Source organism: Crinia signifera, chromosome 5 (assembly GCF_055691185.1).
Source record: "Crinia signifera chromosome 5, ASM5569118v1, whole genome shotgun sequence".
NCBI classification, from domain to species: Eukaryota; Metazoa; Chordata; class Amphibia; order Anura; family Myobatrachidae; genus Crinia; species Crinia signifera.
The window spans coordinates 281,567,616-281,580,322 of record NC_139221.1 but is presented as its reverse complement, the minus strand read 5'-3'; the positions used below and the strand labels follow the sequence as shown (position 1 = coordinate 281,580,322).

At 41.9% G+C, this 12,707-nt stretch overlaps 1 protein-coding gene across 1 annotated transcript in view; it reads right to left on the bottom strand.

The window, feature by feature from the left end:
- The window catches only part of RAPGEF5 (Rap guanine nucleotide exchange factor 5), a 265,810-nt gene that overhangs the window by 139,869 nt on the left and 113,234 nt on the right, over nt 1-12,707 (bottom strand). Inside the window, exon 7 of the mRNA XM_083189111.1 lies at nt 10,003-10,051. Coding sequence (XP_083045237.1) covers nt 10,003-10,051 — 49 coding nt within the window. The remainder of the gene's footprint in view (nt 1-10,002; nt 10,052-12,707) is intronic.

Here is a 12,707-nt window from a genome sequence, read left to right as displayed (position 1 = left end):
TGGGATTTTAAATGTCGGTATTTTGACCTTGTCGGGACTTTGACCATCGGTCAATAGTTGTCGGTATTTTGACCATCGGTGTTTCATACCGAATCCCACCGGCCACATCCCCCATAGATTTCTTTGGGGAATGCGAAGCAATGCATTAACATTGGGCAGTAGCGCTTCGCATCCCTAGGCTACCGCTATTCCGAAATGGCGGTATCCTATTGTAGCCTATGGGCTACATACCGCTAAACACCCCCACCCGGCTCAGCAAATGGCAGGGATGGGCTCCTTTCGGAGTGTGCATCTGCATTACTTCTTTTTTCTGTAATTCACAATTACACCAGAACTTTTATACAATGATACAATCTATATGGAACTCATACAGAACACTGTGTCCCAACCCCTAAATTATAACGACATTAGAAATTAATGAAATGTTTGATGACTAAATAAACAAACAAGACATCTGGAATGAAACAGGCCTCACAGATGGGCGATGTATCAAACGTGGGAGATAAATAAAGTGGAGAGAGATAAAGTACTAATCAGCCATCTCCTGTCACGTTATAGGCTGTGTGAACCGATTGGTTCAAACTTCATCTCTTTGGAAGGTTTCATACATCTCCCCTTAATGCCTTTAAACAGGTCCCAAATACTGTATGAAGGAAAAATTATGTCCCTACTTTGACATCTAATTTCAGTATCCCCATTTTGTGCATCTTTAACTGATCAAAGGTTCAACACCTCAAATGTCTCTGTGATTTCATAAAAGATAATAATAATTCAACACATACAAATTTAAATCACTGTGTGACACATAGGATGTGATACGGTAATTGCATATTTTAAGCCAAGGTAACATGACGATTAACAAAGCTGCTCCGGTACTTCTCCATTAGTCTCAAGACCAGCGTCTATTTCCTGTAGGGTCCACAGAGACGTCTCAGCCGCATTTGCCTCACTGCACCTAACTATAATTAGTTTGTTATATCATCTTTTTTTTTCTTTTTTATGTACGTCAGGCTCCTTTATTGGAGAATAACTTAGTAGCCAGATGTCTGAAGATATACATGGCTCAATCCCAAGAATGAAATCTGTGTGTTCTGACTCTCACACAGAAGGATAACCACTGTCTGGAAGTCTTGCAGGTGGGAGATGCCAATTACAGCAGCGGGGGTATAAAAGAGGAAGACAGCAGATTAGCACATCAGCTTGGACAAGGATGACAAAAAATAGACTACCGTTTAGTATAATCCAATCTGAGGCTTGTCTATCATTGTTAGAAAAGATCTTTTGGGATAAGCAGCATTCCAAGCACATTTACAATATTAAATTACCTCATTTGCATTTACCTAGTAGGAAACATGACCACAAATCAATATTGACAAGAGTTGTTGGTTAACAAAAGAATGATCTAGAATCTTACAAAGAAAAAAGTCAGAGGCAGAGTTTGAATCTCCCAAATCCGAAATGCTTGGAACCGGCAGTATTTTGGAATATTTGCATACCATAATGAGATCTCTTGGTATAAACACAAACTTAAATTATGTTTCATTTATGCCTTATACACACAGATTGAGTGTAAATGTATACAATATTTATTACAATTTTGGGCAGGAAAGAAAGGATGTGCCCATCAGAAAGCGGTGGTGCCACTATCTAGGTTGTGTGCAAAGCTTTCTGGGTTTCAGAATATTTTTGATATTTGATCTTTTGATACGGGAGACTCATTCTGCGTGAACGGATATTGGTGCCGGCATACTCCATAAACTGGCTATAGACTGTGACCCTTCATACACATGAACCTGCACACAAGTTGTCAGAGCTGAAACACTCTGCTCTGCTGCTGATTGACATGGGTTGTACTAAAACTGCCTACCTCATCTCATGCCTTCCTGTACTGCATGAAGGCACTATTGGGCCCATTCAGGATCGCTCATAGCCAATAACGATCTGAATTAAGTGGTAGGGGTTTGTGCATTTCTGTGCATGTGCAAATCCCAGCATCGAACGGCTTCGGTGAGTTACACACTCGCTGAGCCATTCGTTGCGGGGAGGGAGGGCCGGGGGTGGAAACAGGGATGGAACAAGGGAACGTCAAGCTTTTTATGGCAACCCCATAAAAATGTTGGGCATTCTCCTTGGCAGGTGGCCGATGCAAGCTGATGCCACATGCGAGGGGATGTGTTCGCGTACATCATCACTTTGCATGTTAACAAGTGGATTCAGTGCTATGGGGGGGGGGGGGTGAGGACATTTGGCTGGGAGGTGTGTGGTATTAAGCTGCACGCTAGGCAGAAAACGCCGGCTGCTTGGCGAGCGGTCCTGAATCACCCCAATATATCTATATCTACAATAGTAAGAAAGAAAACACCAATCTCAAGCCTGCAGACAGAAATAAAATGCTCTGCAGGAGAACCCGCATCAGCACTGATACACACAACCCCCCACACACCCTCCACAGCTGCATGGGTTATGGCTGCGAAGATGAAGGACAGCAGATACCATACCTTGCAAAGCTACTCTGAGCCATAATAGGTAACAATCCATCATATTCTTTCAATGACTCCACTTAATGCCTAGAAGCTGCTGCAGCTATTTCTTTTACAAAAATACACTGCAAAAACCTCTCATTAATTCAGGAACACTCCACGAGCCTTTGGGAAAAGGCAGCCCAGATAACAAGTGCTAAAAGGCATATTTTGCTAAGTAAATCAGTTAAATTACAAAAAGGAAACTAATTAGTGCTATGGATATAGCACTATGCCAAAAATAAATGGGGATTTCTTTCAATACGGTAACTCTGTAAGAACACCATATAACCCCCTCCCCTCTTTTATACAAACACAGGATCTTATTAACAATAACTGGAGGTCTCTCCCAGATGAGCCATGTTATCTTCCTGAGTTTTTTTTTATTTGGAAACTCTAGCAAGATTAAAAACCAATTAGCCCAGGATTCGAAAACCCTATATATAAAAGGCCCACAATATATCATAAGACCATTATGCAAATTGTACCAACTTTACTCTGCCCTTAATGTAGTTATAAATATGCATGTAAGTATCTGTATAATGGTCCAGCTTAGAAACAAACAGCTGTATTTATGGATTCAATGTGGGGGATTGTCTATCTGCTGGCAAAGAAGTGAAAGGAAGCTGGACTGAAGAAAGATACCCAGGAACACTTCCTTCCACTGACAAAGGAATTGCACAGAATGTCCAGATTGGTCACAAGCACAACACAGGAACAAAAGAAAAGTGATTTTCCCATATTGACAATGTTATCGTATAATAGAACGATGTAGATACATGATGTCATTGACATTTCCTGGGTGGCCATTTGTCAGGCAGTCCTTTTGCTGCCAAAATTGCACCCACCCAGAGCAGAAAACAGTCCTATTGATTGCAATGAAGAAAATACAGGTGCAGACTATACAGGACATAGCTAATACAAACCTAGTGAAAAGTGGCATTGATTCGGTGGCTCAGTCGCAGCGTGATATCAGACAGAGTTTGCAGCAAGTTGCACACAAACCATCTCTGTATATAATTTGCAGAAAGATGCAGAATCCTATAAAACTGAGAATACAGATACCAACAGGGGTATTCAATGCTGCTACTTTGCCGGAAAAAAATGAGAAATAACGTCTGTTATTCCATTTTTTCCCGAATTTCGGAATCAATCTGAAAATGGGAAACTTTGTGTATCTGGAATCCTTGTTTCTTTCCATGGAAATGGAAGCTAATTCGAAAATGTAATGTCCGTTTCCGGGAATGCAGATTCAGCTTTTCAAAGAGCCGAATCTGCAGTCACAAATCCCAATGTTTTTGATTGAATAGTGAAATCCCCTTAGTCCAAAAAACGTAAACATGGGGAACGATTGAATTAACACACCATCCCCCCCCCCCCCCCCCCAGGAGGGAAGTAGAAAGTGCAGAAACATAGTACATAAGATAAAGAAGCGAAACCCTGTTGCTTTCCAGTGACAAGTGTCAGGATACAGTATATGCTCCATTCAGCTATTGTGTAGCGGGATTTTCTTGCTGTGTGCTAATAGGATCACATGTTATCAGGTTCCCACGGGCTCAGTAGGAGGAACACTTACCTGGAGCTAGCCCTCAGTGCTGTGGAAATCAACTGTGACACACAACAAAGTATCTGGAATCAGTGCTTTAGTGAATAGACATCAGCCAGCATCTATAAGACGTATTTACGTAGATTATTGAATTTGTAACATTCCTCTTGGATTTATAGTGCGTAATTGTTACAGTGTTTTATTTCGATCAAGGACAATTCTCCTAGGCCATACATTTGGACAAATAGATCCAGTATAATAATAGACCATTATGTTCCAACATTGTTTATTCCCTTTGGTTCTGTGCAAAGATGATCCTCATATGGTGTCACTGGGATGCATACAAATAATGCACAAGGGGAACAGAGGGCACTTTCTTCTTTGGTCCAATTTTCGAAACAATAGAAAACACAGGGACACAATGTTCTATTCTTCTCTGTATCATTTCTTTGTTAGGATCAACAAAGCACCGCACATTAATCAGTTGCTTTTAGACAAAAAAAAAACCTTACAACCTTGGTTGAGAAAGTCCTATGACTCTACAATAATTACATTGATTCTATATAGTTTACTTTGAAGACAGGAAGGAATGTATTACTGGAGATATGCACAAGGTGGCAGCATTAAAACAAAAAAAATATATAGACATATCATATGAAGGTAAAAGCATGTTTAATTAAAAAAGGAAAATAATAGGGTTGGGTATGGGATGCTAGCACCCTGACTGCCATCTCAACAAAAATGTCACTAAACTAACCCCAATCCTAACCCTCGCCCTCACCTCCCACAGGCTAAACCTAAACCTTCCATTCCCAAAGCCTAACAAAACCCTTCCCTATCTATAACCCACTCCCTACCAATATGCCTGCCCCCGCAGCCTAACCCTATCCCTGCCCCCGCAAGTCTAACCCTATCCCTGCCCCCACAGTCTAACCCTATCCCTGCCCCCGCAGCCTAACCCTATCCATGCCCCCGCAGCCTAACCCTATCCATGCCCCCGAAGCCTAACCCTTATGCCCCTTTCCCACTGCAGGCTTTACATGGTAAAATGCCGTTTTTTTAGCCTTTTTAAACGGGTACAGCTGCAGTGGGAAAGCTCCAGGTTGCTGTACCCGTTTAAAAATACAGTGTTTTTTTAAACGGGTAAAAAGCAGTGTTTTACCCGCTTAAAAGCCGTTTTTTCGGCAGTGGGAAAGGGGTAGCCCTTTACCCGTTAAAAAAAAACCGGCATGGGGTCCCCCCCCACTGCCGTAACCAGCACCAGGCTGAAGGAGCCGGGGCTGGTATTAAAAAAATCAGGAAACCCGACAAATAGGGGTTCCCTGATTCTTTACAACCAGCCCCAGGCTCCAGGTCCGGGGCTGGTTCCCAAAATACGGGGGAAAAAATGACCAGCCCCAGGCCAAACCAGCTAGCAGGGTAATGCCACAGCCGGGGGACACTTATTATATAAGGTCCCGCGGCCAAAGCATTAACCCTACCGACCAGTCAGCCTGGCCAGGGGCCCTGGGGGAGTGGGGGCCCCCCCAATGAAGGGGTCCCCCCCCTCCAGGACTTACCTGACCAGGCTGAAGCCTGGTGCTGTCCCCGATGCCCCTGGGCGGTGGGCATCGGGCTGATGGAATGGTGTAAAAAATAGAATAAAAACTATTGTCTTTTACTGGTGAACTATGAGTCCCAGCAAGCCTCCCCCGCAAGCTGGGACTTGGAGAACCACAAGTCCCAGCCTGCGGGGCATTAAAGGGCCCGCTGGGTCTTGTAGTTCCACAGTAAAAGAAATAGTACAATAAACACACTGACACACGTGAAAAATAAAAGTTTAATACATACATAACACATACATACTGATACTTACCTATCTTGAGCCCGTAGGTAGCCCTGGTCCTGGTAATTTACCGTTTAAAAGCTGCAGTGGGTAAGGGTCTTTATGGCTCTTACCTGTTTAAAGACCCGTTTAAAAAAAACGGGTCATTACCCGTGTAGGCAGTGGGAAAGCAGCATTACTCTCCCTGGCATACTTACATTCCGGATTGGCATTTAGACAACTAGCAGTATTCTGGTGCCGGTCTTCTGACAGCCAGCATCCCATTTGTTGGGTTGTCAACTACATCCTATAAGTACTGCTGGGGAATAGCATGCTATAATGTACTTATATTCTCAACTCATTTTCTCTTTCATTACAAAACACAGGGGTGGATATACTAGGTCTTGGATAGTTATAAAGTGGAGAGAGATAATCTAACACCAAATCAGTTCCTAAGTGTCATTTTCCAAACAGAGCCTGTAATATGACAGTAAGGGGCGTATTGGCTGGTACTTTGGGCCGGATTCTGGGTCACTCTCAAAAGCAAATACTCTCTCTCTCTCTCTCTCTCTCTCTCTCTCTCTCTCTCTAATGGACAACACCATGTGCACTGCAGGTGGGGCAGATGTAACATGTGCAGAGAGAGTTAAGGTGCCCATACACTAGTAAGATTTATCTTCAGATCTGGCTGATTGGAACAAAAACATGGTTATGAATGAGTGACAGTTTGTCAGTTTTCCAGCATTTCCAAGCAAATGGTCAACTGTCATTTGCTCTCATCCATAACCAGGTTTTTGTTCCAACCAGACAGCTCTGCAGATAAATCTGCGTGTGTATGGCCACCTTTAGATTTGGGTGTTGCTGTGCAGGGTAAATACTGGCTGCATTATTTTTACACTGCAATATAGATATCAGTTTGACGTACAAACCCCAAACAAATCAAACTCTCTCTGCACGTGTTACATCTACCCCACCTGCAGTGTACATGGTTTTGTCCCTTAAAGAGATAATTTGCTTTTACGAGCGAACCAGCCCTTTATCTCTATCCAATTTATCATTCTCCATGGCCCTTAAGGGGCTTATCTAGCAAATGATCTGTTAAATGACTGGTCTATGTTTCACTCTATATACAGTAATTCAGCCCTATATTAAAAGTTAAATCCTCCAGCCCTCTACCCCAAATATATCTGGCTCCCATTATCAAAAACATAAGTAAATCTAAGTAACATATCCACGGTATCCAATAGCTAATTACTGCTGAATAGGCTGTCCAATAAACCACAATACCGACGCTTGTCTGCGATTTTGTTTTGCCTGCCACAGGCTGAGAAAATACATATGTCTGTGACTGTCACAAATCTTAAGATACAGTAACAGTACATTTTTCAGGCACAAACAAACAAAATCGGTAGGCCAAGAAAAATGGTTGCTAAAAACAAAAGCTAAAAGACCCTGTTTTTGCCCTTACATCAGCAAACACAGATTGCACTGGATTGATAACTTGCATATGGCATGCCTTCTCAACTATAATAGGGTCAGCACGGATGGTGTAATGGTTAGCATTACTGCCTCACAGCCCTGAGGTCATTGGTTCGATTCCCACCATGACCCTAACTGTGCGGAGTTTGTATATACTCCCCTTGCTTGTGTTGGTTTCCTCTGGGTACTCCGGTTTCCTCCCTCAATCCAAAAAATATACTGGTAGGTTAATTGGCTTCCAACAAAAATTAACCCTAGAATATCTGTGTGTGTGTACATGTGGTAGGAAATATAGATTGTAAGCTCCACTGGGGCAGGGATTGATGTGAATATTCAAGTATACTCTGTAAAGCGCTGCAGAATTTGTGTGCACTATATAAGAGACTGTTAATAAATAAATAATAATAATGCCTACAATTTAATTCAAACTACAAAATAATTATCAGTGACTATGATTTTTGGGTGCGAGTCAGACCCGCTCGGTCTGGGTTGAATTCACTACCCTGGCCTATGTTTGGGGTTTGCACATGTGCAAACCCCTGGATCGAACACTTCCGGGAGGGAAGGGGGCGGGCATGGAGCGGAAGCAGGGGGAACACCCAGCTGGCCCTGGCGAGTCTATGTCTGCTTGGGGCGGGCGGCTGACTTCAGCACCAGAGTCTAGGCTGACTTTTATTTGCGTAAGGGGGAAAAAAAATAATAATTTGTGAAATCTTTACTCGACCCGTCTCCAAATCATGCAGCGGAGTTTAAAGGACAGGTGCCAGGAGGATTTTTCTTCCGTGCGTACACATGAGAGCGGATGTGTAGGCGAACGTGTCAGCACGCATGCTAGTGAGGGGATCAGGGAGGCGGGGGAGTGGGGCGATAGTTCGGCTGGGCGGCGTTTACCTGCTCGCTAGGCAACAAATATACAAAGCCTAGCGAGCAGGTCTGAATCAGGCTCTTTGTTTCTATAGTTCTTGTCACTTTAAATACAACCTGTCACAATCTATATTCTAGGTGGGTGGTGCTTAATATGTGATTTGCATTCTGACTCCGCCCTCCTTGTGGTAGGTAAGCACTTCAATAATTACAAACACACAGGGCCGGATTGCAATTGAACATGGAAAACTTTACAGTAACGCACATTAATCATATATTTTGTCATAAATAACCAGAGCTATAGATTAATACGTTCGTGTTACCCACGGCAAGGGCTCTTAAGGGAATACACACGTAGCGATCTAGGGGTATTTTCTAAACGATCTCACTAGATCGCTCAGAATGTTCTCATGCTAATGAGGCCGTGCCGTGGCCACCGGGGGCCCACTTCCTTACTTCCTGCCCCAGAGCACCCTTACATATGCGTGCACGTTCCACATCATTCGATGGTCGCCGAGAATCAAATGATGTGGGTGTTCCCCTGCACGCTGTGAATGGATGTTTATGCAAAACATCCATTCCCAGCCAGTGTGAAAGACCTTTCACAAGGCAGGGTTAGGCTGACTCCCAAGGATGCGAAATTGCCTCCGAGCAAATCACCCAGAATAACCCCCTAAGTGCAGCCTGAAGGCTTACCGCAGGCTGTAATTGTATAGCTCAGGAAAACCAATTAGCCTGCAGTTAATTACCACAGCTAAAATAATCCAGGTCATAATCTTTATGTTGGAGTAAAAAGTGGAAAAGAATGTCAGTATACATCGGCTTCAGCTATTTGGTTGTCTTACATAACATTTAGCCTATCATTTTACTAGAAATTAGTGACATCTCTGAGACATGACATATTCATTTCCTAACAAATTACATTTTCTGCATTTTGGTAAATATTAAAATAGCTGCAGCCACTACAAGCAGTTTACACAGGGAATCGTTGTAATAAGGTGTACAGTGGTCTTCTTGCCAAAGGTGACCCCAATGCTAATTACCATATATTTATTGAACAAATACTATATTATAGTGATTTGGGCAGCACGGATGGTGTAATGGTTAGCATTACTGCCTCACAGCGCTGAGGTCATGGGTTCAATTCCCACCATGGCCCTGTGTGGAGCGTGTATATTTTGCTTGGTTTCCCCTGGGTACTCCGGTTTCCTCCCACACTTGAAAAATATACAGGTAGGTTAATTGGCTCCAAACAAATTTAACCCTAGAATGTCTGTGTGTGCGTGTACATGTGGTAGGGAATATAGATTGTACGCTCCACTGGGGCAGGGACTGATGTATAAATATTCTTTGTAAAGCGATGCGGAAATGTGTGCGCTATATTATATCACTTTCAGACAGCGGCGGCCGAATAATCCGGCCATTACCCGGCTTTTGAAGCGCCAGGTTATTCGGAAGCCTGCTGTCAGACCCCCTTCACACAAAAGAGCAAATCTCCAGGTCTAAAATTTAGACCCGGAGATTTCCTCTATTACATGGAGTTTCGCCTGTGTGAAAGGGTCGATCCAGATCTTAAACTCCGACTCTGGTCATTTGCATTTGGAGACCCAGAGTTTAAGATCCGGATCACACAGAAAAAGGACCTGTGCATTTAATGAAATTTCATTTTCTGTGTAAAAGGGTTAAGTATAAATTACTGGTAATAAATAAAATAAAGTGCACAGTAATACTGCATATACCAACAGTGACAAATGGAATGCTTATGTGGCACTGATCTCATTCAGGCTTACCGGATTTTCTTGCTTTCAAGGCTATAACAGCTGCCAGCTCCCGCTGTACCTGTGAAATTAAAGCGACAATAAAGTTAATTTAAGAAATGTCCTTATGTGTAAAACTGCATAGCCAAATGAAACTCATTTCTGTAGGTAACCTTACTTTATTTGGCAATAAGTCTGTGTTGACATTAGCATTATAGATGTCTCAAAAGTTCAAATCAAAAAGCAAGATTCATTTTTCATTAAAATGGCAGGGGTTGAAATATCAATAAAACGATGAACCGCCGCCCAGATAATGATAATCATATCATCAAGTCACAGACTAGATATTATTAAATCACTTTTCAAAAGACCTAAACATACAGTTAATCTGCCCAAAATCTGTCCTTGTGCTGTAGTTGCTATTCTATTAACAGCGGTGCGCTGCATTTTCTTAGTAGCTTAAATAATCATAAAGGTCATCATAAGGAAGTCTATTCATTAATTCCTCTTTAGGAAGGTCATTAAATAGTTTTTCAGTGGATCGTATCTGATAACATTTAAAAAAAGAAATGAGAAAATACCAGCTTATATATTGCACTTTAAGAAGGCACGATTTTAGGGTTGTACAGTACGTGTAACTTGTCGGAACTTATTTCCACTTTAAAGGAACACCTCGATGGATTTAAGGCATAGATGATAAAAGTGCAGCTTACTAATCACAACGGCAAAGCCCAAAAAGTCACTCAAATATATTATACATAGGGAAGATGGTATTAGCAATTACAATCCACACAACTTCCCCCAAGCCTCTTTATAAAGGTGCCCATACATTGCTGCTATGTCTCGGGACACCCGATACCCTGCGAGCCGCCCGGGACCTCTCCAGGTGGCAGGTACACATGCGATCCGTCACAATTTGGAGGCCACCAGTCCTAGGACCTCCTGGAGGGGGTCCCAGGAGGGACGGTCGGACGGCCAGCAGTCCGACCACCTGCTCAGGCCCAATGTGCACAGGACTGCGCATCGGACCCGACAACATGTCAGGGACAGCCGATTTGGTCCAATTTAATTGGTCGCAATCGCCCGAAATCGGACCAAATCGGCTCAGTGTATGGGGGCCTTTAGACTCTTACGATATATTTATAACAGTCTGAACATACTGATCTCCAAATCCTTGTTATATGAAGTCATAATTAATACTGTGCTGTATGTAATATTTCAAATTAATTTCAAAAATTGAAATATGTAAAGCATTATGTTCCCTCAATCCCTGATCAATGCAATATTTTCTTTAATTATAGTCCATTGATATTTATTTATAGAAAACACGGACTACGCGCATAATGTATGTGGTTACACTTAGACATGTGCTACCATTGTTATGGTAATGAGATACATCGACGTCTAACTTTGATCAAAATCATAATTAAATTACATTCAAATATGAAGAAAATTGCACTATTTAAAGAAAATAATCTGCTTATCTGCCCCATGGGAGCCACACTACCAATGATGCATTAATCATTCCCGACTTCCAAGCGTCTAGGATTGGTATCTGCAGTCTCTGTGCATATGTAAATTTAAATAGCATACTAGAAAATTTCTATGGCACAATGGCTCTGTTATAAGAATTACTGAAATAAAGAAAAAACAATATGGAGAATATCTGTTTTTAGATGCCGGCATATTAATTTAAAATGACTAGTGTTCTAAATTAAACTTAAAATGTACTCAGCTCTTGAGAAACAGCAATAAATTGTGTTTTTTGTAGAATTTTTTTACTGGATGCCCACATCTACGCACTGTCATAAAGCAATTTATATAAATACTTATAATAGCTGAACAGAGAAAATTCACCTCTCATCTATACTGTAACTCAGCCAAGCTTCTAATACGGTTGATTATTCCTTATCCAAAATGCTCGGGAACAGATTATTCTGTATTTCAGAATATTTTTATATTTCAACTCCCGGCGTTGCCCAGGATTTTAGGAATGTTTCTTTGCAAAAATCTATTTAAATACTAAACGCACATTATAAAGAACATTAGTTATTCATTCATTTACTTTGAGCCGCAGCACATTATGCATCTCCTGATATACTCTGTGCTGCTGAGGGACCCTTATACTGCCACTATCTGTGCTATCTTCATTCCCCTCCTCACATTACATCACTGTCATAGTCACATGCAGACCTATCATCAAGGACATATCATGCATGTCTTGATATAGTCTGTGCTGTTGCCCAACCCCTAGGGGTGCTGGGGGGGTGTTACCCCCACAGTATTTGTTCACAGATTGTAATTAATAGATGTACCAATTTTGGTGTAAATTGCTACAGTCATTCCAGAGTGATGCTGTATGCTGGAATACTCTGGTGCTAGGGTTGTCTTACCCCCCACAGTGTTTGTTCCCACATAGGAAGTCATATGTGTACCAAGTTTGTTGTAAATTTTTCCATCCATTCCAGAGTTACGCTGTCGTCTGAAATACTCTGTGCTGGTGTCTCAGCCCTCGGGGTGTGTTACCCCAACAGTGTTTGTTCACAGATTGTAAGTAATATGTGTACCAAGTTTTGTGTAAATTGCTGCAGTCATTCCGGAGTTATGCTGGAACATACATATGAGCGTACAGCAAAAATTATGTTTTTTAATTAATAAAAAATGTATTTCGATTTGGAATTTTTTAAGTTGCCTCGGCCGTGTTTTAATACGCTCGTATGTAAAATTTCACTATCTTG